This window comes from Nicotiana tomentosiformis, chromosome 2 (assembly GCF_000390325.3).
Source record: "Nicotiana tomentosiformis chromosome 2, ASM39032v3, whole genome shotgun sequence".
NCBI classification, from domain to species: Eukaryota; Viridiplantae; Streptophyta; class Magnoliopsida; order Solanales; family Solanaceae; genus Nicotiana; species Nicotiana tomentosiformis.
In genome coordinates, this window is record NC_090813.1 from 22228774 (window position 1) to 22255887 (window position 27114).

A 27114-nucleotide genomic window follows, 5' to 3' on the forward strand; every position below is an offset into this window, starting at 1 on the left:
CCTGAGGTCAGGCCCGAGGCATCAGAAGAAGAACAAAGAGACTTGAAAGGTTTAAAAGGTATAGTCCACCTACTTTCAGTGGCATAGCTACAGAGGATGCCCAAGAATTTCAAGAAAATTGTCACCGTATTCTCCGCACCATGGGTATTGTGGATGTGAGCGGAGTTGCCTTTACTACATTTCAACTGTCAGGCGCAGCTTATCGGTGGTGGAAAATCTATGAAGAAGGTAGACCAGCCGACGCCACACCACCAATTTGGGCTCAATTTTCATAAATGTTCTTGAAAGAGTTTGTTACCCAGACTCTCAGAGATGCGTGGCGCACAGAGTTTGAACGGTTGCGTCAGGGCACTATGACAGTGTCAGAATATGCTATCAGGTTCAGTGAGTTAGCCCATCATGCACCGATCTTGGTTCCTACAATCATAGAGCGGGTCCGCAGATTCATTGAGGGGCTCGATTATGATATTAAAATATGCATGGCTCGAGAATTGCAAACTGATACTCCATTTCAACAAGTAGTAGAGATTGCAAGGAAGATTAAGGGTGTTTTAGGCGAGGAAAGGGAGTCTAAGGAGGCCAAAAGGTCTCGAAGATCTGGAGGGTTCAGTGAATTTTACTCTTCAGCTAGAACCCATTATAGCGGAGGCTCGAGCAGTCGGTCAGTTCAGTCCGCACATCAGATTACTCGGGTGCTCCAATTTATAGTGCACCACCGACACGAGATTCTTACAGTGGTTATTCCAGTTATTCAGCACAGACTCAGTACGAGCAGCCGCGATCTCAGAGGGGTTGTTATGAGTGTGGTGATACTAGGCATATCATGAGAGATTGTCCCAGACTTGGGAGGGGTGGATTTCATCAGAACACTCCAGCTACAAGCTTTATTTCAGTTGATACTCTACGTGCAGAGTCAGCTAGAGGTGGAGGACAGGCGGGTAGTGGGCACCTAAGAGGTGGAGGCCCGACCCGTTGATTTAATCACTATGATTTGGCTGATACACCAGATGGTGTCGTTACAGGTACGATCTTGAATTTTATTATAAAAGGATATTTTCCTTAATTTGATTTGGTTCTGAATATTGAGGTGAGTCCTCCTATTATGCTCTACTTATGGATGAGCTTCGTAAATTTGTGACCCACTTATATGTTATCCCTGATGGGAGATTTAAAGATGTGAGTCTGTGTCTGTTATTTTATTTCTGTATACCATTGAGGGATATAAGTCCAAAAAAATAATTTTTATTATTCATTACAGTGGGTTTAATGTGTTTTAGAATAATTGATTCTAATTTTTATGAATTATACACCCTACCGGTATGAGGGTGCATTATATGTTGTGAAAATTGTTTATGAAATGTATTGAAAAGGAGAAATAAAGGAAATTGAAAATTTCAGTTGGCACAATGTGCAACATAATTGTGATTCGGATTTGAGGACGCGATCCTCGCATTTTTACATGATGTGAAATATTTAAACCTGGCTGCAAGCCGCGATGGAAGTTATGTAAGGACGAGGTCCTTGTGGTGAAATATTTATGAGTTTAAAATTATCCCTTTGTGAAATTAATTTGTACAATAATATTAATAGGGAGTCATGCCTGTTAGGCTTATTTGATAATTCTTGTGTATTTTTTTTTCTGTTTATATTCTGTCATTTTCATGCTATAAATATTGAGTTTTAGCCTATGAGGTGAGTGCCCAAGTGGCGTTAAATGTGACTCATTAGTCCGAGTAAGTAATCATGAAGTCTTCATGCCTCACATTCTGTTGTCAGTGTTGTGAAAATTCGGAATGAGGTGGTGGTTAATATGAGATTAATTGATGATGCTGGAATTAATTATGAGCAGCTTTTAAGACCAGAGATGTGGTGATGAGCATACATATAATGTGCTTTATGTCCTGATATCATTATGGTAATACAGTGCTTATGATGCCGAGATTAATATTATTGATATATACCCTGTGGTATTTTGCTGGGTTGTGGATATGTTGTTAGGAGTTGTTTGGGTGTTACTGTGGCAGGTGGATAGGCCCAATTACAGCGGAGACTCTGCCGAAATTTTCTGAAAAAAAATTGAGATTTAGAAAGATTTGGGGGATTGAGATGTGCGAAAGAAGAGATAAGTTATGTTGTGTGTTTGAGGGCGAATGATCCTAAGCGGTGAAGAATGAAATACCCCAAAAAAGTTAATGTGTGCATAGGCATGAGTTGCTATAACCAGTTGAGACTAATACCGTGCGTCAAAGTGAAAATCAGGTATTTTGGAAATGAATGGAGAGTTAGGGATTTTTGCTCTAAAGCTTATAAGAATGGAGAAAAGAAATAATCTCAATTGAGATGGTGTTGTCGGACCCGTGTTAAATTGCGGGAATGTAGAATCACCCACAAGTATGTGTGCAAGAATATACTCAGTAATTTAAAGTCCTCAGAAAGATTCTTAGCACGTTCGAGGACGAACGTTTGTTTAAGAGGTGAAGAATGTAACGACCCGACTTGTCGTTTTAAGAATTTACTCCCCGTTCAATGACTTAAGGTCTCGAGCAGCTTCGCAATATGTATTATGACCTGCGGGTGTGGTCGAGTTTGATTTACTAAAGATTCGAAATTTAATTAAACGAACAATCCTTAATTTGAAGCTTAAATGGAAAGAGTTGACCGGAGAGTTGACTTTTGAAAAATAAATGACTCCGGAATGGAATTTTGATGATGTCAATAGCTCCGTATGGTGATTTTGGACTTAGGAGCGTGTCGGAAAAATTATTTGGAGGTCTGTAGTGGAATTAAGCTTGAAATACCGAAAGTTGAATTTTTGGGAAGTTTGATCGGGGGGTTGACTTTTTGATATCGAGGTCGGAATCCGATTCTGGAAATTTGAATAGGTCCGTTATGTCATTTATGACTTGTGTGAAAAATTTAAAGTCATTCCGAATTGATTTGATGTGTTTCGGCACAAGATAAAGAATTTGAAAGTTCAAAGTTCATAGATTTTGATTTGAAGTGCAAATCATTGTTTTGATATTGTCTGATATGATTTAAGAATTTGACTAAGTTCGTATGATGTTTTAGGACTTGATGGTATGTTTGGTTGGGGTCCCGAGGGGCCTCGGGTGAGTTTGGATGCCTAACAGATCGAATTTGGATTTGGAGGAGGAGTTGAAGCAGCTGGGCATCTGGTATGATCGCACCTGCGCGAAAAAGGGCCGCAGGTGCGAGCTCGCGGATGCGAGAAATGAGTCACGGAAGCAGAAATTTCATGGGCTGGCCAGGCACCACGGGTGCGAAAAATATGCCGCGGATGCGAAGGCCGCGGGTGCGAAAAATTTAACGCAAGTGTGAAGAAATCACCGCGGATACGAAAACCCCTGGGCAATACAAAAACATAGGGGTTCCGAGCTTTTGTCATTTTTGGGCATTTCAAGCTCGGGTTGGGCGATTTTTGAGCAAGGTTTTCACGGGAAAACTTGAGATTTGAGCTGTCCGGAGGCCAATTCAAGCAAGAAGGCTATTTTGAAATATCGGCCTAACTTAAAAAAGAGCCAGGTATTGAAGATAAGGGACTTGAGCACAGTTAAAGCGGGATCATAAGGATTCAAGATAGAGCTGCTTAGTTATCGCAGTTCCTTGGAGTTTTTTCATTTTATTGTACTGTTAATTTGTAATCAAACAGTATTGTATATTCGGTCCTCGTGATCATTCTATATCTTCAATTAGAATTCGTGACTCAGTACTGCCAGTCTTGGGAGGTTGTATATTGTAATTATTTCCGCTGTTAGTTTTGATTATTTATTTAATTCAAAAAAAAAATGGCTTCAAAAAAATACAATGAAAATCGGCTTACCTAGTCTTAGAGACTAGGTGCCATCACGACTCCTGTGGTGTGATTTTGGGTCGTGACAATAAGAGATGTAGTTTTAGATATATTTAATTGTCTGTCTATATTTTGTTGTTGTATCTGTGAAGGTTCAATCTTTTGTCCTGTCGTTTGGGGTTGTGGTTACATGATCGTGTCCTGTACATTTGCCCCTGCTGATAATGCGTTTTGCTTGAGTGATTCTTGAATTTTTTCAAATTTAGCGGATTTTTACTGTCTTTATTTTTTGTTCTACTAGTAAGGAGGCAATGACGAACTATATGATCTCAATTTGTGAAACACAGAATATACTAAGATAATAATTGTGATCCAAAGTTTAAAGTCTTAAAACATCTAGGCATTACCAATCTAGATACTGGAACCCACAACTATTAGACTGTATAATTGTAATCTATAGTTCTTAGTCAAAACTGCAAAACCGAAAATGCCAAATCCATTATCACAATGCAAAGAATTTTTCACCGATTTCTAAACTGATACAGGATAAGTTGGTATGGCCTGAATGCATACTAAAGCAGATTAAAGATAACATTCCAAATCTCCTAAATCTACCTTTTGTGTGTGTGTTTGTGTGTGTAGTTGGGGTGTGACAATATTTATGTACTGATTATGGTGTTAGTTGCATCCAATTTCATGACTTTTTGTATGGCAAATTTAAGCTTTTAGGTTTCAAGACGTTTGCAGATTATTGAATATAGTTCTCTTTATTTTTCCGTCATTTAATTAGAACTACGGGGTTTGGTTAAACAAGATATTAAGGACCAATGTAGTAAACTTTAATTTGTAAAAGTGTCACGCAATATTGATATTTTAGTAGATTTCTATTGATTTTAGGTTACAACTCCATAGTTTTTGTTAATTTTGATGTATTGAAAATTCTGCATTACGTGTAATAGTTTTAAACACTAGCTTCATTTCATTATTCTCTTCTGTTTAAGTAAATTAACAAAAATTCCCGGTGTTACCTCTCAATCTTGACTGTGTTTGACCTATTTAGTTTTGATGACACAAAATACTCTGTTATTTAAGCATCATCAATTGCAAAAGCTACAACGAAAGGAAAAGCCTAGAATGGCAATACCCTCTATTCAAGCTAGATTGCAAGAGAAGAGCACACTCTTTCTCAAAACTATAATCTCTTTTTCCTTCATCTTCTAGTTTTCGATACTCTTCCACTATTTTCTATGATAGTGGAAAAGTTGCTTTTCTATCCTTGTGCATAAATAGCCATTTCTCCAAACAGTTTTCATGGAATATATGCTTACAAGTTTCTAACTTTTTTAAGTGACCAGGAAGTGAAGATACAAAAGTGTGAAAGAAGACAAAATCAGGTTATAAGTCTTGAGGTAACTTCATTTGCTAATCTCTAAGTTGGTTTCAGCTGTTAAATGTAAGTTAAGTTGTTAAATTGCTAGAACAACTACATGAATTTATATTGCTTTTACCTTGATAAAAAATCCTTTATTGTGAATATTATATCTATCCTCCAAGTTTAAATTTATTTATGGATGATAACCAATGTGTTAGAATCTTGGTTTGACTTTTTAAACTGATTCCAAGAACTTAATAGGAGCATTTCTATGAAAAAATACTTTTCATTCATAGTAATTTGATCTAGAACCAAAGCCTTTTCTTGACTTATAAAAAGATGAATAAAAGTGAGTTCTTTAAGGTATACTATTCATAATTAATTGTAAACTAAGTAAGTTTTTTAAGGTATACTATTCAAGATTAATTGCAAACTAACTTGAAACAAATAAATTGTTCTAAGTCTATTTATTTGTTTATGTTTATTTGTGTACTAGATGGAACGTGAACATCGTAGATGGATGTACGATAGGAATCATCCTAATCGTTGCGGATTAAAGGAAGAATTTGTTGAAGGTGTTAAAGAATTTATTGGTCATGCAAAAACACTTCCTGAATTTCGTAACGAAGGAACAATTAGGTGTCCTTGTGTGAAATATAAGTGTACAAAGTTGTTACAACCGAAAAATATTAAAGTTCATCTTTATAGCAAGGGGTTTAGGGAAAATTATGTGTGGACTGTTCATGGAGAGAACTATTATAGTGTTGGTGATGTTCATTTTCAAAATCTAGTTAGTGGTGAGAGAAGTACACAAATGGAGAATAATGTTAAAAATTCTCGATTACATGAAATGGTGTCAGATGCTTTTGGTTTTTACCCAGGGGTTCAATCCCAACAAAATGTTGTTGAGCCTCCCAATGATGAGGCAAAGCGCTTCTATGAATCATTAGAGTCGGCTAGTCGTCCACTCTATGAAGGCTCAAAGCACTCTGAGTTTTCTGTTGCAGTTAGATTACTAACTATTAAATCAGATTGGAATATTTTTCAAGCGGGCATGGATGCTATAATTGGGCTCATGAGTGAAGTTAGTCCGAACATTAACTTACCCAATGATTACTATAATGCAAAAAAATTGGTTTTCAAGTTAGGACTTTCCTCAACAAAAATTGATTGTTGTGAAAATGGTTGTATGTTATATTATAAAGATGATGCGGCTCTAGAAGCGTGCAAATTTTGTGGACTGTCTCATTTTAAGGAAGTCACAAATGTCAAAGGTAAGAAAGTTGCAGTTAAGAAGATGCATTACTTACCAATAATACCAAGATTAAAGAGGATGTATGCATCAATAAGTTCTGCTCCTCATATGAGATGGCACCATGAAAATAGAAGGCCGCCTGGTATTTTGTGTCTTCTTTCGGATGGAGAAGTATGGAAGCATTTTGATAGGATGTTTCCAGACTTCGCTAATGAACCAAGAAATGTTAGGTTGGATTTATGTGCAGATGGATTCACTCTATTTTCTGTCTCTGCTGCACCATATTCATGTTGGCCAGTCTTTGTTACGCCATATAATCTTCCACCTGAAATGTGTATGACAAGTTCATATTTGTTCCTAACTTGCATAGTTCTGGGTCCAAGTAATCCAAAAGGTTTAATTGATGTATATTTGCAGCCGTTGATTGATGATCTAAAATTATTATGGCATGAAGGTGTTGAAACATACGACATATCAACTAAGTAAAACTTTAGATTACGTGCTGCTTTGATGTGGACTATTAATGATTTTCCTGCGTATGGAATATTGTCTGGGTGGTCGACTGCTGGAAAGTTAGCCTGCCCCTACTGTATGGAAGATACAAAAGCATTCACTTTGAAACATGGAGGTAAAAACACATGGTTTGACTGTCACCGGTGGTTCTTGCCAATGGATCATGAGTTCAGAAGAAATACTAGTACGTTTATGAAGAATCAAACTAATTATGATGAGCCACCACCAACCTTGTCAGGTGAGGAAATTTGGGAGAGGATTAAAGATCTACCTAAGGTAACGGAGTCTCCACCAGCTAAGAATACTTGGTTATGGCATTGATCATAACTAGACTAAACAAAGCATATTTTGGGAGTTACCTTATTGGAAGTATAATCTTCTTCGATATAATTTGGATGTCATGCATATTGAGAAGAATCTTTTTGATAACCTATTTTATACTGTTATGGATGACAAGAACAAGACAAAAGATAACTTGAAGGCTAGGATGGATTTACAAGAATACTGCAGGCGAAGAGAATTAGAACTAAAGGAAGTAAATAACAGGATGGTGAAGCCTAAGACTAGTTATACATACACTTTGGATGATAAACGAAAGATCTGCGACTGAGTTAGGAATTTGAAGATTCCCGATGGGTATGCGTCAAACTTATCCAGGTGTGTTGACATGAAAGAAGAAAATTTGATGTATATGAAAAGCCATGATTGTCACATTTTCTTGGAATCATTAATTCCTATTGCATTTAGTTCATTGCCTGAGAGAATATGAAAACCCATCACAGAGATAAACTTATTTTTTAAGGACTTGTGTTCTAACACATTAAGGGATGAAAACCTAATTTTCATGGAAAGTAATATTCTTTTAATCATAAATAAACTAGGAAAAATTTTTCCATGTGCTTTCTTCAATGTAATAGAACATCTCCCAATTCACCTTGCACAAGAGACACGACTTGGAGGACCGGTTCAATGTAGATGGATGTATCCCTTCGAGAGGTAATGATCATTAATTATTTTCTCTTTATGTATTTTGGTAAAAAAAATTCCTATCTAAAAGTGTGCTATGCAGGATTATTGGAAAATATAAACGGACCGTGAAACAAAAGGCCAGGATTGAGGGATCAATATGTGAAGCGTATCTAGTTAGAGAAACCTCTCATTTTTGTTCGTATTATTTTGAGAATCATGTTCCATGTTTGAGAAATAGGCCGAATCGGCATAATGAAGGAGATAATGATCCTTTGGCACCCCCTATATCCATATTCAATCAATTAGGTAGAGGTCCGAGAAGTCGTCAAAAAAGAAGTTGGACTGATAAGGAAAAAAATTGGCTGCAACACATGTATTACTGAATTGCCCCGCAGTTCAACAGTTTTACAAGTAGGTTTGGAATTATACTATTGACCTATGTGCATAATCTATTCTTCTTTTAACTAATAAACATTGTAAAATGTCTGACAGTTACTTTGTGAGTCTGTTCGTCCATGCTAATATTTATCGTAGGTTTTCAGAGTGGTTTAGAGATTACGTAAGTATTAATTAATATGTAACAAATTTTTTATTATTTATACACTATATGTTTTTCTAACTTCTCAATTTTTTTCAACTCTATATAAGTTCATAATCCAAATAATAGTATATGTGATCTTTTTTGCGTGATATAACTTGGGGACCTACCCCATAAGTCAAAATCATGTCTACGTATTTTGTCAATGGATACAAGTTTCATACGGAAGAATGGTCTAAGAATAAGAAAACCATTAATAGCGGGGTATGGGTGAAAGGTGGTGATGGTGACCAAGGTGGGGATATTGATTATTATGGTGTGCTCCAGGAGATTTTAGAAATAGAGTATGTTGGTTGGCCAAAGAAAAAGTTGGTACTTTTTCAATGCAAGTGGTTCGATCCCACACCAAATAGAGGTACAAAGGTACACCCACAATACAAAATAGTAGAAGTTAAGCACGCGAAGGATTACGAAAGCTATGATCCATTTGTTAAAGCACAAAATGTGAAGCAAGTGTATTACGCTCCTTATCCATCGACGTGTAAAAATAAGAATGAATGGTGGGTAGTTATTAAAACTAAGCCAGTTGGAAGAGTGGAAGTTGAGGATTCACTAGTTGTAGCATACCAAAATGATATATCAAGTGTTCAACAAATTGTGGATAATGAATTAGAATATGAGCTACATAGTGAAGGCATATACGAAGAAATTGATCTGTCAGTTGAAGTAAAATTATGGAACTGGGACATCTATGGCCAATGCGGAGGAAGATTCAGGTGATGAAATGAATTCATTGATAAGGAAGAATTTTCTGATGAAAATGAAAGAAGCGGGGAGGATGAAACTGATGATGAAAATGTAACAAGCGATGACGATGGAATGGATGATGAAAATAAAACAAGCGATGAAGATAATTGACATATTTGTTTTTTCTAAATTATGTAGTAATTATGCTTTTAAATTTGCTGCTAAGAGAATTAACATGTTATTTTTTTTTTTCTTATGCTTGTATTATTCAGATGGCTGCTGGAGGTAAATCAAAGAAGAAGAAATAAGTTTTACGTAACTTAGGTCGTCTCCTTACCTTTTCACCACCTGCACCTTCTGGTCCGCATGTGCCTCCACCTACATGCCCGTCTTCAGTTCCACCTCCCTTATACTCTATACCACACCTAGGGTATACTGCTCCGTCCTCTGCCCCTTACTATCATCATATGTCTTCCCAAGACATAAATGGGATATTTTCATCTAGACCTGCTTGCCCATCTATGCCTACACCTAGACCTGCCATACCCCCATCATCTACTCCAGTCATTCCATTCCATGGCATTCAATCGTCATCGTCTCCCATTATTCCTTCATTATCTTCCCTCGGCATACCCTCTTATTTTTCCCCTAGCATGCTCACATCTTCTAGTCGGCGTGCAAACCACTCTTTCATGCCTTCATCTGAATCTACTCCATATTCATCTCCTAGCATTTCTAGGATGCGTATTGGAGTAGATAGCCCTCCGACGTCCCCATGCATTGATAGTGATTCAGTTACACAGCCTCCTATACATGCTCAAGATCCTCCAAATTTTGGAAGGTTAGATGATCTCGGGAGGTTGATTATCATTCTCAATGGATTTGGGTACGTATTATTTGTTTATTTTCTAATTAATTATAAATCTGGTTTCTAACATGTTTAATTTAATGCAGGCTTCATCCTTGTACTCAAGCTACAAAAGTTGTGGTTGAATCAATATGTTCATTTTATCATGGACCTTGGAAGTGCTGGTCAGATGTTCCATGGAACATTAGGGACAAGATGTTTGATGAATTTAGGGTAAAATAAATTATTTCATTTTTCAACTCATATTTAACCAATCTAACAACTTAATTATTTGCAGATGAAGTGTGCTTGGCCAGTTGAACGTGAGGCAGAGGTACGAGGCGTCTTTTTTAAGAAATGTGCTGATAGGTTGACTGATATGCTTCGAGAAGCTCGAGATAAGAAAGAGATGCCAAGTTGGATTACTGAGGATATATCGACTAAACTAACTGAGTATTGGGCCTCTCCAGAATTTAAAAAGAAAAGTGAATTGGCAAAGGCGGCCCGCTTGTCCGACAAAGGTGGCTCCTTGCACACGGGAGGTTCAATAAGTATGGGGGCTCATCGAAGAAGATTGGTATGTGTTTATTATACTAGTCTAGTCCTGTGTTTATACAATTAAGTTACTTATAAGGTAATTACTATAAGTAAATCTATGAAACAAACACTAATTGATAGTTGTTCATCTAAAATGAAACAAGAATCTTATCTTGGCCAAGATTACTATAAGTAAATCTATGAAACAAACACTAATTGGCCAATATTGTGTAAGAGAGCATGTGGAACTTGTTGTGCTAGATGTAACTGTGTTCCTCTTGGCACTTCTGGCAACACTGAAACTTGCCCTTGTTATGCAAATATGACTACTCATGGCAACAGACGCAAATACCCTTAATTTATTAAAATCCTCTGCCACTTATCGTTTTCCTCAGACTATGCTATATGGTCCTGTCCATATTGTATCAATAAACAAAATGTAGTAAATGTTTTTACGATATTTGTTTTTTTGTCTTTTCTTTTTGAGGAATTGTGTCCTCTCCTCTTTGTGAGTTAATACATTTGTAATGCTTTGTATTCTTGTTTGTATTACATGAGATGTGGAATAAATGAAGTTTGTGTATAAGTTTTTGATATTCTTCTGTTTAAGAAAGTTTCTTTTTCACATAAAACCATCCAAGCAGAGTACGTATTAGTGTGGACATCTATTACTAATAACAAAAAACTCAAAACACTCAAGGAGGTCAAACATTACTTTCAGTATAATTTTGAAGTTTCGTAGACATAGCACTTTAATTTGAAAACAGTTAACTGATCTTTTTGAAGTTTCATGGACATAACACTTTAATTTTGCTTTTTTCATGTGTTGTTTATCTCTTATGCATCAACCAAGAAAAGAAATTCTCTAGCAATAGCTACTGTACTTGTAAATATTTAATGATTTGGTGAAACAAACAAATTTTGTCCCTAGTGAAAAAATATAGAAATTTAACAAAATGAACTTACTGCATTAAATGGTATTTAACAGGAAAAGTATTTAAAAAGACCGGTTACTCAAGATGAGGTATTTGAGTATACACATATGAAGAAGCTAAAGGATGGAACAAAAATAACTTGGATCGAGCCACGAGCCGAGACAACCTATGTAAGATTTCAAGTTACTTTTTAATATTTTTTATTAATTAAATTTATTCATATAATAGTTGTAACTTTTTTGCAGAATACTTTCAAACAATCCTTGGAGGAGTTCATTCAAAGCCAACCAACTGATGATCAAGGAAAGCTAATCCAACCATCCCAGGAGAATTATATGGACTTGTGGATTAAGGCGGCTGGTGGCGTACATAAGGGAAGAGTTTACGGCCTTGTATCAGAGTTTAGTTCTAGTCGTCGATCTTTTGGATATGGTGGCTCTTCTTCCTCAAGGTCCTCGATTAATCAGGATGAGTTTGAGCTATTGAATAGAAGAGATCACTGAGTTGTATGCATATGAAAGGGCTGCGCGGGAGGAGGAGGCAAAGCGAATGGAGGAAGAAGATAGGCAGAGGGAGGAAGAGGAGAGACGGAGGGAGGAAGAAATGAGGCGAAAGGATGCTGCATTCACACGTGTCACTGATTATGTTGAAAGCCTCAAGGCCCAGCTAAACTCCCTCTTAGCATCTGGTCCATTTCCTCTACCACGTTCTCCATCGCGCTCTAACAAGATTAAGGAGTAGTTTCTTTTATTAATCTGACTTTGGGTGGGACTATGATGTTGGATATTATGTATCAATTGGATAAGATTGAATGCTGAATTTCTTATTTGAATATTTAGTTGCATTATTGGTTTCTAGTATTTTCAGTTTTGGTTGGTTGTTAATTAATGAAATGGATTGGAAGATGCTGAATTTTGTGTGAATGTTTAATTGTATTTAGGTTGTTGGTGGTTGTATTTTTTGTTTGGCAGGTGGTGCAGTATAAAAAGCTGCGTTGTGCACAAAAATAATTTTCAGATTTCCCACGACATTCCCACTGAATCCGTGGGAAGGTTCGTCACTTTGGTTACAGAACTTGCATATTTCCCACTGATATCGGTGGAAAAATTCATGATTTTTTTTCAGAATTTGCATTTATCCCACTGATATAGATGAAAAAGTTCATACTTTTATTTTTAGAATTTACATGTTTCACACGGATATCGGTGGAAAAGTTCATACTTTATTTTTCAGAATTTGCATATTTCTCACAGTTGTCAGTGGGCAAGTGCATACTTTTTTTTCAGATCCCCATGCATTTTTTCCATCACTTCCCTGGCTAATGTATTAAAATTAATAAAAATTACTAATAATATTTCTAACTGATTGTTGATGGAAAACTTTATTATTTTTTCTATTAAATATTAGCTGGAAAAACTGTGGGAAATTTCCCACCTCTTCTCTGGGAAGATATTTTCGACCAAGCGTTTTCCTGGTGATCCGTTTCAGTGGGAGTACGGTGTGAAAACTCGATTTTTCCACCAGTTTTTCACTGATTTCGCTGTGGGAAAACCATGTGTTTCTAGTAGTGAGGTCGTGGTTTTTTATCCCCTTGAGCAGGGATTTTTTCACGTAAAAATCTCTCGTGTCATTTACTTACTGTTAGATTAGCTAGTTCTGTGGGAACTGTTATAGGACCAGATCTCTATACAGTTTTGTGGACTCATACATTTTATCAACATTGTAGCAAATATTGAATTCTAAACAATTTAGGTTTTCTGCTCCAACTTATTAGGTTTTCTGCTCCAACTTATTAACTAAATTAATGAATAGAACACCTGTATTTAAAATTTCTCACGAAGAAATATAATACTAATGAACAAGTGCTAATAAAAGAGATGAATTTATTATTTAGCTCTTAAGTAGTAAAATATTACAATCTTTTCGAAATGGAGCTACAAAAAGAAACAAGTAGTACTTATTTTGTTGGCAGAGAATTTTATTCCTATAATGAAGAGGGAGGGTAAGTATGTGACATAAGCATTTCAAGAATCTTTATTGTTGGTACACTAAAATACTTAAACAATTTAATCCCATCTGAACAAACTGGTTTATCAGTAATATTATTGTAATTAGAGACACAAGATTCACATTCTTGAGCTCCAGTAAGAGAATCAATAAGATCATCTCTCCCATCATAATATTCTCCAACTTGTTGAATTTCACCAAAAGCAATTGACATTGAGTGAATAGCATCACTATAGTACGAAAGACATTCGTTCAAAGCTGATTTTAGATCAATATTTTGGGTGTCGTTAACTCTTTTGGATATGTAGTCATGGATTTTGCTGGCGTTTTTTAGTCCCAAATCAATGATTTCTAGTGTTAAGTTTTCACCATTTGGAGCTGAAATAACTTTAGGGCTGGACCTTAGAATATTCAAACATAAGGTGTAATTCCAATCTCGTATATCTTTAGTTGTAAAGCATGCCGTTTCTAATATATCTGAAGATGATGGACTCAACGTTTCTGCATTGGCTTGTGAATTCAAAAGAAAGAGAGATGGAATATAGAGAGCAATAAGAAGTAGTAAAACATTGTTTGAACAAGTCATTGTTGGTAAAAGAAAAAAAAATCAAGAATGCATTATGTGTTATTGCTTGATATCTTTATATGGATATATGCCTGCTAAGGCAATTCAATTTTTTTGGTGAGGCATCTTAATTATGAATCTATAATTTAGTGATTTTCCTTTTTTACCTTTAAAAAATCAAGAATGCACGTGGCTAAATTACCTTTAGTTAGGAAAGATAATAGTCATTACTTTGTTTGTGGACGAGATAATTGGTAGAGAATCACGCCAAAAATGGGAAGGAGATCTCACATGATTAACAATACAAGAAAGTTTACCCAACTTGTTTAGGTTAGTTGATGAATAGTACCATAAGCATCTAGTATTTTTAAGTGCTAAAATTAATTTCATGAAGTGATGTGATTGGAGAGAAATTCTGAAATTAATTTTATAAATAAACAATTAAGTGTGTGAATAGAAATATCTTCTGTATATAATAGGAGAGGCAAAGCAAGGATATAATGACAAGTGTCAAAACCAAAATTCTAGAAGTGTCAAATTTTAGGACAAACCTCCTACAAATTTGAAGGTTCAAAAAATAATTTAAAATAAAAAACAAGTTCAAAAGTTTAAACCTTCCTATTCATTTAACATCAAGATTAAATCTCACGTTCAGTTTTTTAAATTAATTATCCTAACCTCAAATTAAAAAGTCATTTGGTCAACATTTCCTATATAGTATCATCAGATAACCAAGTTAGGAAAACTTACAATTTTTTTTTAATCCTTAGGGGGCCTTTTCTTGATTGGAACAGCGTTGTCTGAGAGATGATGCCATGGGTGCTTTGAAATGTGTAACTAAATATGCATAATAAGATTTAGATATCTAATAAATACGTAACCATATAACTACTGTATCAATGTAATTTGATGAATTTATATAGAAATTTGGTCAGTTTATAATTTGTTGAAACTGCATACCAAGAGCAAAAAAATATTTGCCTTGATGAATTACATACTCAGATATGTTTTTGCACACAAAATGTGTAGATTCTGAATTTGTGAGTTAAAATGATTTACCCAATAGTATTACTAATATTCATAATTGAGAATGTTTTAACGATAATAACTACTCCTCAATTCAAAAATATTATTAGGTATAACTTTATTTATCTATATCTATATTATTAGGTATAACTACTCTTCACTTGCCGTTTCAACTAAATGCATAAGTTTTCAATTCCAAACGTCCCAGGTTTCAATTACAATGGCACTCAAGGCAGAAAAAAAATCAACAAAGGAGAAGAAATTTACAATGAAGACGCTCTGAAGCTAAGCTTTCTTTTCCAACTTTTCCATCTTGGGGCTTCTATAGTTATATTGATTTTTCCCGTTTGCATCATAATTGTTCTTTCACATAAACTTCTTATTCCCTATTGCTTGTAATTTGTTTTTTTACTTTATCTTCATAGTAATTGTAACGGTTGCTTTGGAAAGTGTAAATGTTAGACGTTCCGTTCTCTGTTACTTGGAGACTACAAAGTGAACCCACAGAATTTTTTTTATTGCAACTTGGTTAGTGATTGGTTGCTTAATCCAAAATCTGAATGTGCTACATTTGTGTTTGGATAGCATGTCGTGGTTAGAAGAGAACTTGGAGCTAAAAGACAAGTAAATTAAGGTTGGATATTGTTGATTTGTGGCAGTAAAAATATTCACTAATTTAGCAAATTTCTTATGATTTTCATTTCTCAAATCCCTTTTTCCCTTACTTATCTTCTTCTTTTTGTTTGGTCGTGATTATAAGAAAGTGATGAGTATCCAAATATGGAATTGTAAATTATGTTTTACTATTGAAGTCTTCATCTTTCTTATCTCTTTTTTTTTTGGTAACTGTTCCTTCTCTTTTCACATTTTTCTTTTGTGTTTTCCTCTATTTCTTCTTCTTTGTTTCTTTATGTAGAGTAAAATACTGGAGAATACCATTCCGATTTTGTACACATGAAATATTTTTAAAGGCAAAATGAATTTTATAATATTTACAGTTATGCCTATAAAAGGTAAAGTTTCAACTTAATATTCCAGATGATCATTGAGCAGTTGTGGTATATATATATATATATATATATATACACACACACACATGTGTGTGTGTGGGGGGGGGGGGGGGGATCCTTTTAAACCTTATGACAAAGTTAATAAAAATTATATATGGAATCCTTGTAAATTTGAATTTGGATAACAAAAAATTTGAATTTAAATAAAAAGATAAATTATTTGCAATAGATGTGAAAGTGTTTAGCTTCAATTTCAAATTATAACTACTTCTAGTAGAGTGGATTAGACTAAAGTCTTCTTCTAATCTTATACTCCCTCCGTCTCAATTTATGTGAACTCATTTGACTGGGCATGAAGTTTAAGAAAAGAGAGAAGATTTTTGAACTTGTGGTGTAAAATGAGGCACATATATTTTGTGTGGCTATAAATCATTACATAAAGGTAAATTGTTTCTAAATAAGGAAAGATGTCATTCTTTTTGGCACAAACTAAAAAGGAAATAGGTTCACATAAATTGAAACAAAGGAGTATTTGATTGTATCATTTTTCTTATGCGTAACAAAACTTATAAAGTCTTCTTCTCTATTTTTCTGCAGCCTAGTACCTATCTAGACCAGAAAGAAAAGTACATCTCATACATTGAATTTGTTAACAAAGAACTTATTCTTCTGGCTGGCCTTCAAAGATCTATTCCATCTGAGAATGAGAATATGGTCAATCATCTAAGAATGCAATTTTTTTTATAAATGTTTTCCTCACTAGCTGTTTTCTAATGGGTACATGTGTGTAATGACCCGACTTGTCGTTTTAAGAATTAATGCCCCGTTCAGACTTAAGGTCTCGAGCAGTTTCGTAATATGTATTATGACCCGCGAGTGTGATCGAGTTTGATTTTCGAAAGATTCGGAATTTAATTAAAAAAATAATTCTCATTCTTGGAAGTTTAAATGAATAGAGTTGACCGGAGATTTGACTTATGTGTAAACGACCTCGGATTCGAATTCTGATGAATTCAATAACTTCGTATGGTGATTTTGGACTTAGGAGTGTGTCCGAAAAATTATTTGAAGTCCGTAGTGGAATTAGGCTTGGAATGGCGAAAATAGGAAGTTTAAGTTGGAAGTTTGACCGGGGAGTTGACTTTTTGATATCGGGTTCGGAATCCAGTTCTGAAAATTTTCATACGTCCGTTATGTCATTTATGACTTGTGTGCAAAATTTGAGGTCAATCGAATTTGATTTGATAGGTTTCGACGTCGAATGTAGAAGTTAAAATTTCTTAATTTCATTAAGCTTGAATTGGAGTATGATTCGTGGTTTTAGCGTTGTTTGATGTGATTTGAGGTTTCGACTAAGTCCGCAATATGTTTTGAGACTTGCTGGTATGCTCGGACGGGGTACCGAGCGGCTCGGGTGAGTTTCGGGGTGATTTCAGACTATTTCTAGACCATTTTTAGTTACTGATTTTTGGCTACAGAGGTATGCATCGTGATCACGGACAAACGGTCGCGATCGCGAAGAGCAATTTTGCTGTTTCGACACTGTGAATCGCGATCGCGGAAGACTTTTCGGGATCGCGTAGAGGAAACTCATGTCGCACGTACCCGACTTTGGAAGCTCATATCTCGCAATCTATAAGGAATTTGGAGATGATCCAAAAATAAAAGTTGTAGCTCTTTGTATCTAGTTTTCAGAAAGGTAAACTATTTGTTATTTAGAGGTGTGTACGAAAGGTTATGTTGGATAAACTATAGGCTGTCCGGAAAGAGTTTGAAAATCTCTATTGCATATGGCTGATTTTGGAAGCTTATATATCGAAATCTATAAGGAATTGGGAGATGAGCAACTAATTAAAGTTATATTCCTTGGAGTCTAGTTTTCAGAAAGTTAAACCATTTATTATTTGGAGTATTGTACAAAAAGTTATGACCATTATACTAAAGGCTGTCTGGAAAAGTTGGGGAGTTTGTTCTTCACGATCGCGATTGGTTTTCCGCGATCACGAAGAGCAATTTTGGGGCTGAAAAATTTTGTGTTTCGCGATCGCGAAGAGTAAATATCTGGGCAGTAGCTATATTTCAGCCATTTTTAACATATTTGGAGCTATGAAGCTCGGATTGAAGCAATATTTTAGGCGATTTTCACCATATGGATTGAGGTAAGTGTTATATATCCTAAAATGTTTATATTTCATGAATCTATGATTATATTCATCGTTTAATTCAGATTTTAATGGAAGAAATCAAGATTTTTGTAAAATTTTCCAAAAACGAAAATTTAAGATTTGGAGGTCGAGTTGTTATTGGAATTCAATAAAATTGGTATGGTTGAACTCGTATCGGAATGAGTTTTTGGATTTCATGAAAATTATGGCTGGTTCCGAGGGGCGGGCCCCGCGTTGACTTTTGTTGACTTTTTGGAATAAATTTTTAAGTTGATATATTATTATCCGAAATTATTTTCGATGAATTTTAATGAAGTTATACAATTAATTTGGATAGATTTGAGCGGTTCGGAGGTCAATTCAAGCAAGAAAGCGATTTTGGAATATCGGCATAACTTCAAAAAGGTAAGTGTCTTGCTTAACCTCGAGTGGGAAAAATACCCCTTAGGCATTGAGTATTATGTGCAAATTGTGTAATTGAAAACCATATACGTGAGGTGACGAGTACGTACTTGGTTTATATGTGCAAATTTCGTTGATTAAAATCCTTAGACGCCCTTATGTATTAAATTAAAAATTATTGACACTTATTAAATCCTCTATTTGTCATGCTTAGATCCTTGTTTATTGAAATTATTTTATACGAAGATCTGGTGTGATTGCCACCTTGATTTTATGTGAAATATTATTTTGTTGAGTTGTTCACTTCCGGATATTTTTGTTAAGATTTTGTGCACATTATGGTCGAGCCATGGGTTCCTTATGAAAAATAATGTATTGTTGATTTCTATGGCAAGTTGTAATATTTGGGCACTTGATGTGCAATTTGTGATATGTTGTAAGATTTGAGCACTTGACGTGCAATTTGTGATATGTTGTAAGATTTGAGCACTTGATGTGCAATTTGTGAAATATTATAATATTTGGTCACTTGAGGTGCAAGTTGTATTACGCTGTGATATTTGGGCACTTGAGGTGCGATTTGTGAAATATTGTGATATTGATACGCATGCAGTGAGATAAGGGTGGCTTGAAACGTGTGGCTAGTAGGGGAACTACTAGAAGTCATGCGGTGATATAAGGTCAAGGTGTTGAAACGCATACGGTGAGATAAGGGTGGCTTAAAACGTGTGGCTAGTAGAGAAACTACTAGAAGTCATGCGGTGTGATAAGGATGGCTAAAATACGGGATACTATTTCGGGAAAAATGATTTCTTTAAAATTAAATTTGAAGGCTCCCGCGGTGATATAAGAAAATGAGATATTGTGAATTTATTTATGATTTGGGACTACGAGGCGGTATCTCGAGAGTGCCCTGTTAATATTTCTTTATTTATGTTCTTGCCTTGGGTGATTTTGTTTCATTTAATATGTAAATTCTTGTCTTCTTCCGTGATGTACTAGTTGACTTTATTATTATGTGTTTTGTGCTCCTAGTTGTATTGTGCTGACTTTGGCTTTTTAGCACGAGACTTTGAAGAAGTATATTTCTGATTTTTCTTACTGATTTTCGATGATTGAGTTAATTTAAATAAAAGAAATTATTATTATATTTTAAATTAAATAGTTTTACAACCAAATCAGTAGTTTATATGATATTTTAATTTAAGTGCAATGTTATTTTCTTTACCCAAATAATTTCAAAAAAAATAAATTCAATTCTTTGTTGATTTCTTACTTGATTTAAAAATTCTAAACTTACTTTAGTGGAAATAAATTGATCATGTGGATCTTATATACATTGAGAATATTGGCATGTGAATTGTCCGTGCAGTTGTGATATGAAATGAGAGCACGAGGTGTCGAAAAAATATGATGATTTAATTATGGGCACGAAGTGTCCTGGATATATGCAAAATGGGCTGAGACCCGTATTTATAAAAAATATGAAAATGGGCTGAGACCCGTATTTTTATGATTATGAAATGAGGTGTCACATGGTGACTTTTTAATTGAAGAATTATATTCAAAATATTTATTTGGAAGAATTTTTACTTAGAAAGAATTATATTTGAAAGATATTCATTTGAGAAAAATTATATTTGAAAGAGAGTTATTTAGTAGAATTATATGTGAAGGGCATTTATTTGAAGAATTTAATTTAATTGGGCGTACTTGTATTTATTATTTGTTGAGCGATATTAAATGGTGTTTTGTTGTCTTGTTGTGCATATCACTGGTTGTTTTATGATGTCCTTATTGTTATCTGTTTCCTACTATCTTGTATATTATATTGCACAGGCTACTAGACTAGTGAGTGTCTTGACTGTACCTCGTCTCTACTCCACTGAGATTAGTCTTGATACTTACTGGGCACCGACCGTGGTGTACTCATACTACACTTCTGCACATTTTTGCGCAGAGCTAGGTATTGGAGATATCGGACTTGAGCAGGGTTAAAGCGGGACCAAAAGGATTCAAGGTAGAGCTGCTTGGTCGTCGCAGTCCCTTGGAGTCTTTTCATTTCATTGTACTATTAATTTCTAATCAAACAGTATTTGTATATTCGGTCCTCGTGATCATTCCACGTATTCAGTTAGAGTTCGTGTCTCAGTACTACCAGTCTTGGGAGGTTGTATATTCATATTTATTTTGCAGTTAGTTTTGGTTACTTATTTAATTAAAAAAATGGCTTCAAAATATAATAGAAATCGGCTTACCTAGTCTTAGAGACTAGGTGCCATCACGACGCCTGTGGTGGGATTTTGGGTCATGACAATGTGTTTCCTTATGACTCGAATGCATGAATATCCAGTACATTTACATGTTCATAAAATAATAACATTTACAAGCTCCTTAGTCTACCGTATTTCTCAAGTAATATTTCTTATAAAAAATTATATTTAATATTCTCCGCGCAACGCGCAGGTACAAGTAATAGATAAAACTAATCGTAAGGGTTTTTGTGCTCGGTTAAAAAGTGTTGTTCTTTGTTAAAATAACTTAGATGCTCTTAATCTATTAAAAGAATATTAATTTAAAAGTACTTTGACATGAAAAAGGACCAATGGATGGAGCACAGTTTGAGTTTTGTTTTCGGAAAGGTATTTTCAGTCTTGAAAAAAAAAAGGAATAAAATGGTAAAAAGTTTGATCAAATTAACTTAAAATACTTATAAGCTGAAAAGTGATTGGTTGAGAGTGAACAATTAGTTGCTTTAATTTTGTCAGTTTTGGCTTATAATCAAGTATGTAGATAAATAAACAATGTGCTTACGCAAAGAGACTCAATTTTAATTTGACATAATAAATTAAAATTTATTCAATGTATTCCTGAATTTTGTATGGATATTATTAAACATGTGTTCATTTTCATTGCTTTATACTCTTTATTTTCATTTCTGTTTAATTTTTCTTAATCGAAACCATTATCTTATACCAAGCTATGAAATGTAATCAACTGGACAGTAAATGGAAGCCGTCCTTGTTAGTGTAAGAAATCGAGCCGTGAAAAAGGATTTTACAGAAGAAAACCCTAGAAAATAGAAAGAGGGAAGGGAGATTTTATTTCATTGAAAAATATACAGAAGATACAAAAATGAATCTGATCTCTTTCTAGATAGTTCTCCTATTATATATACATGAGCTATTAGTAAAAAAATGGACTAAAATGTAAGAAATAAAAGTTGTAATAAAGCTAAGTTGGCTGCCGGGTATCAGCTATTATTGGGCTTGGAGATGGGCTCCTGTTAACACCCCTCCCCCCCCCCTCCCAAGCTGGAGGGTGAAAACACTCCTAGCTTGCCCAAGATAGAATGATGAAGGGGACCATGCAAGGCCTTAGTTATAATGTCTGCCAACTCATCAGAACTATGAACAAACTGAAGTGAAATCAACCTAGAAGAGCGACAATCGCGGACATAATGGCAATCCACTTCAATGTGCTTTGTGCGCTCGTGAAATACGGAGTTCTTAGCAATATGTAAAGCAAGCCTGGCTGTCACAAAACACAGGTACAGAGGCAGCAATAGAAAGTCCAAGATCACCAAGAAGTCGAACAAGCCAAGACACTTCAGCCACGACCTTTCTCAAAGCCCTATACTCTGCTTCAGCAGAGGAAAGTGAAATAGTAGGCTGTTTCTTGCTCTTCCAAGAAATGGGGCAGCCATCAAGAGTAATAAAAAAATCAGTGACAGACCTCCTTGAGAAAGCACAAGTGACCCAGTCAGAATCAGAAAAAGTAACAAGAGATAGATCAGATGCATTGGATAACAGAATCCCCTGAGTTGGTACAGACATAAGGTATCTCAAGACATGCAGGGCAGCTAACATATGAGGGACCCTGGGAATCTGTAGAAATTGACTCAAATGCTGAACAGAATAAGCAATATCAGGCCGGGTATATTACAAGAAGTTCAGCTTGCCAACTAGTCTTCTGTAAAGACTAAGGTCTGGGAGAAAGCCACCCATGTCAACAGTCAACTAAAATAGAAGGGTCCAAAGGGGTGGAAAGAGGAGAAAGATGAGAGCACTTGAATTCCTCCAACAAGTCTGAAGTATACTTGTGTTGATGCAAAATAAAACCATCAGAATGGGATGAAACTTTAAGGCACAAAAAATAATGAACCAAACCAAGGTTTTTGATCTTAAATTGATCATCCAAAAGTTGTTTTAAAGCAGTCATTTCAGCAATATCAGAACCAGCAAGAAGAATGTCATCAACATAAACCACAAGGATGACCAAAAAAGCACCAGAAGACTTGGTGAATAAGGAGTAATCATTCTTGCTGGCAATGTAGCCTTTGGAGAGCAAGGCATCAGACAGTTTAGGAAGCCTGCTTAAGACCATATAAGGACTTCCTGAGTTTGCAAACCAAATGAGAAGCAGTAGAAGAAGAAGAGGAAGAGATTTGAAGATGAGGGGGGATCCTCATATACACTTCCTCATGGAGATCCCTATGAAGGAAGGCATTATTGACATCAAGCTGAAAAACAGTACAATATCTCTTGACTGCCAAAGAAAGGAGGCACATTGTATCTCTCAATGGAGCCATCAGACCTCTGCTTAATCTTATATACCCACTTGCAGGGAATGGATTTCTTATGAGAAGGTAGAGGGACAATGTCCCATGTATGATTTGCCTCAAGAGCATGGAATTCCTTTAGCATGGCCTCTTACCAAGCAGGATTAAATGCAGCCTGCTGGTAATATTGAGGCTCAAGCATGTGCAAATTAAAGGTAGAAACCTTGTGGTTCAGGGAGACATGTGGGGAAGATGATGGAAAAACAGAGGAGCAGACAAAATCTGATAGGTAGGCTGGTGGGTTAACAACTCTGCCTGATCTCCTGAGATCAGGAAGAGGAGGAGGGGGGAGGACCAGAAGTGAAAGGGGTGGGGAGAACCAGAAGAGGAAGGTGGAGGAGAAGGAGAGGTTGGTGTAGAAGTATTTGTAGGAGGAATCAAGGGAGAAGAGGTACAAGGTGCTGGAGGAGGAGAGGCAATATGAGGAATATCAGAATCAACAAAATTAGTGGGAGGATAAGGGAAAGAAGAGGAAGGAGGAAGATGGTAAGGAAAAATGTGTTCATGAAAAAACACATCCCTAGAAAAGAATACAGAATGGGTAAAAAGATTAAGAAGCTTATAACCCTTCTTCCCACAGGTGTATCTCAAAAACACACAAGAGATGGCTCTAGGTTTGAATTTATCCCTGCCATGCTTGGGGCTAGTAGCATAGCAAAGGCACCCAAAAGACCTCAAATGATCAAAAGAAGGGGGATAGCCATGTAGTTTTTGAAAGAGGGAAATGTTATGAAGGACAGTGGAAGGTAATCTATTGATCAAATAAGTGGTTGTGAGAACATAGTCACCCCAATACTTGAGGGAAAGTTTAGATTGATACAAAAGAGCCCTAGATACTTTCAATAGGTGTTTGTGTTTTCTTTCAACTACTCCATTTTGTTAAGGAGTGTGAGGGATACTAGTTTGATGGAGAATGCCATTGGCAGAAAAACATTGTTGGGCTTCAAAGCTAGAGCCTAGCTCATAAGCATTATCAGACCTAAAAGACTGGACAGTTGAGTGAAAATGAACTTTCACCATTGCATGAAAAGCCTTAAGCACAGAAAGAGCATTGCTCTTGCATGACAATAGATGAGTCCAAGTGACTCTGGAGAAGTCATCCACCAAGGTCAAAAAATACCTGAACCCATTATAGGTCTGAGTATTGTATGGACCCCAGATATCAATATGAACAAGCTGGAAAGGAGTAGAGGAGTGAATAGAGCTATCAGAGAATGGCAATCTCTGTTGTCTTGCCATTGGGCAAACATCACAAAAAAATATTTGTTTAGATGAAATATTACCAGATAAAAAAGAGATAAATTTTATTCTATTAAAAGGAATGTGTCCCAATCTTTGATGCCAAATCACATCATTTTTATTAATATCAGAAGAAGTACTAGTACAACGGGTAAAAGAAACATTAGCAGGAGTAGATTGAACATTATAAGATGCACTAGAATTATTGCATTGAATAGAATTAGAAACAATGATAGGAAGAGAAACAACAGGCATAGTAGATGAAGTCATGGCAAGATGCAAGAAGTACAACCCATTTGCAGCTTTACCAATTTATAGTGGCCTCCTCAGAAAAGGGCCCTGTAAAATGCAGGCAAAAATGGTAAGAGTTGCAATGCGTCTGAATTGAACAAGGAGTTTGTGAATATATATGAGATTGAAATAAAAAGAAGGAACTAACAGAACATTATGTAAAATCATATCTGGCCTGAGTTGTATAGATCCAGTAGATATGACTTTCACTTTATATCCATTAGGAAGAGTTATTAAGAAAAGAGTAGTGAGTAGTATTAAGTTGATTAAAAGGTATTTGTGTGGTGTCATGTGGTTGGTAGCACCTGAATCTAGAATCTAAGAATTTGAACCTAAGTTTGAAACTACACATGCATGAAAAGCAGCAGAATGTACTTCAGGATGATTAAACACACCTGCAAAGTGAGCAAAACCAATGTTTTCTGAACCAGGAGTTTCAGGATGTATGATAGGAGGATGATTCAACTGTTGAAAAGGGGTCATGAGATGGTCATATTGCTCCTTGCTGAAGCCATGACCAGTGGTCTCATAAGGTTGTTCATCAATGTGATTATGATGATGAAAATGACCTTCAGATTGCACACAAGCAGCAGACCTTTTGCCTTTGGTGAACTTGAAGTCAGGGGAAACTCCATGAAGTTTGTAACACTTCTCAATAGTATGACCAGTCGTTTTGCAGTATTTGCAAGACAATTGAGAGGAAGAACCTGAGCCTCTCTTTTGTTCAAACTAGAACCTTTGAGTAAAAGATCTAGCAGGTGCCTGAACAGGGCTGCTAGAAGCATTGAATGAGGCTGACTCATTTGAGAAGCTGGAGATAGGAGCTCAAGTCTCCTTTTGCTTTTCATCATGTTGAAGTATAGAATAGGCTTTTCTTAGGGATGGAAGAGATGACATCATCAGAATATTACTCTTGCAAGTGGGATATGACTCATTTAAACCACTAAGAAATTGGTATATTTTCTGTTGTTCAATGAATTTTGGTAAGGCTCCACAAGTACACACTAGTCCTACATAGGCAGTACTAAGTTCATCCAAAAGGCCCCTCAATTTTGTAAAGGAAGTGGCAATATCTAAAGGACCTTGGGAAGCAGCATTGATTTGCCTTTGTATATTAATATATTTTGAACCATTTGATGTACCAAATCTTTCATTAATATCATCCCAAATGTCTTTAGCAGTATCAAACCCCATGACATTGTTTGCTATATTTTTAGATAATGAATTTGTTATCCATGCAATTACCATGTCATTGCATCTTTTCCAGAAGGAGTAATAAGGAGAGTCAATTTGAGGTTTAGTAATTTTTTCAGTTATGAGCCCTAGTTTGTTCTTAGCAGACAGAGCAGTAAGCATATTTTTGTGTCAAATAACGAAACCATTCCCATCGAAAGGTGGAGATACTTAGTGTGCACCAGGACTATCAGATGGATGTACATAGAATGGGTGAGATGAATGTATAGTAAAGTCATCAAAACCATCTAACATAGAAGAAGAACTAACATCTGGACTTCCCATGATTAAACCCTAGAATTGTAAAATTCCTAAAACTGATACAAAAAAAAAATACTCGATTTTCATTAATATGCAGCAGGATTAAGGAGAATGTTAATGTCCTTCTTTGCATCCTAAAGAAGGTAAGGCCTTGAGACAGAGTTAACCGCTGAAATTAGTGAGAATGAACAAGTACCGGAGAGCTTCAAAGGAAAACACCAGAAATCACCGTGAAAAGTTCAAAATGGCTGCAATGCACAGCTAGAAAACACTGTAGCCCAAATCTCCACATCAAAACGCGAGAAGAAATGGAGATCGACGGAATAGAAAATTTCTATGGAAATCGATGAGGGTACCATCGGTCGAAAGAGGAGAACAAGGATCATCGATTCCTTACTCTGATACCATGTTAGTATAAGAAATCGAGCTGTGAGAAAAGATTTTACAGAAGAAAACCCTAAAAAATAGAAAGAGGGAAGAGAGACTTTATTTCATCGGAAAATGTACAGAAGATACAAAAATGAATCTGATCTCTTTCTAGATAGTTCTCCTACTATATATACATGAGCTATTAGTAAAAAATACATGGACTAAAATATAAGAAATGAAAGTTGTAATAAAGCTAAGTGGGCTGCCGGGTATCAGATATTATTGGCCTGGAGATGGGCTCCCGTTAAAAGTCCTAGCCCAATATTGCAAATGAAGTCTTAGAAATCTTTTGACTTAGAAGATATCCAAATAAACAATTGAAAGAAATATAAGCTTGTTCT

The 27114-nt window shown here is 35.6% G+C and overlaps 4 protein-coding genes across 5 annotated transcripts; 1 reads left to right on the top strand and 3 right to left on the bottom strand.

The window, feature by feature from the left end:
- The first annotated feature begins 5070 nt into the window (after positions 1-5070).
- LOC138906398 (uncharacterized) lies at positions 5071-12379 on the top strand. 2 transcript variants are annotated; one of them, XR_011413729.1, is made up of 3 exons: positions 5071-5220; positions 11578-11694; positions 11770-12379. XR_011413729.1 is itself a non-coding variant. In XM_070195075.1 (2 exons), the coding sequence occupies exon 2, from the start codon at positions 5680-5682 to the stop codon at positions 6922-6924; it is 1245 nt and encodes a 414-aa protein (XP_070051176.1). In that variant the 5' UTR covers positions 5071-5220; the 3' UTR covers positions 6925-7057. The 2 variants fall into 2 exon arrangements, 1 of the variants encoding a protein (XP_070051176.1); XM_070195075.1 differs by lacking the exons at positions 11578-11694; positions 11770-12379 and adding an exon at positions 5680-7057.
- Positions 12380-13508: 1129 nt separating this feature from the next.
- LOC138904469 (pectinesterase inhibitor 12-like) lies at positions 13509-14117 on the bottom strand. Its single transcript, XM_070192967.1, has one exon. The coding sequence runs from the start codon at positions 14115-14117 to the stop codon at positions 13509-13511; it is 609 nt and encodes a 202-aa protein (XP_070049068.1).
- An 8091-nt stretch (positions 14118-22208) lies between these two features.
- LOC138904470 (secreted RxLR effector protein 161-like) lies at positions 22209-23405 on the bottom strand. The gene is made up of 3 exons (XM_070192968.1): positions 23236-23405; positions 22864-23071; positions 22209-22586 (listed from the first exon to the last, which is right to left on the bottom strand). Exons 1-3 carry the CDS (start codon positions 23403-23405, stop codon positions 22209-22211), a joined length of 756 nt encoding a protein of 251 aa, XP_070049069.1.
- A 2270-nt stretch (positions 23406-25675) lies between these two features.
- Positions 25676-26206, bottom strand: LOC138904471 (uncharacterized). The gene has a single exon (XM_070192969.1). It carries the CDS (start codon positions 26204-26206, stop codon positions 25676-25678), a length of 531 nt encoding a protein of 176 aa, XP_070049070.1.
- Positions 26207-27114: the final 908 nt, after the last annotated feature.

Bases quoted from the DNA above. Each gene is read 5' to 3' on its own strand.
- LOC138906398 (XM_070195075.1), top strand. From the start codon at position 5,680: ATGGAACGTGAACATCGTAGATGGATGTACGATAGGAATCATCCTAAT.
- LOC138904471 (XM_070192969.1), bottom strand. From the start codon at position 26,206: ATGCTTACTGCTCTGTCTGCTAAGAACAAACTAGGGCTCATAACTGAA.
- LOC138904470 (XM_070192968.1), bottom strand. From the start codon at position 23,405: ATGCTAAAGGAATTCCATGCTCTTGAGGCAAATCATACATGGGACATT. The intron at 23,072-23,235 runs GTACTGTTTTTC...GGTCTTAAGCAG, and splicing joins TTTGGCAGTCAAGAGATATT to GCTTCCTAAACTGTCTGATG. The intron at 22,587-22,863 runs GTTCATTATTTT...CAATTTCTACAG, and splicing joins AGATCAAAAACCTTGGTTTG to ATTCCCAGGGTCCCTCATAT.
- LOC138904469 (XM_070192967.1), bottom strand. From the start codon at position 14,117: ATGACTTGTTCAAACAATGTTTTACTACTTCTTATTGCTCTCTATATT.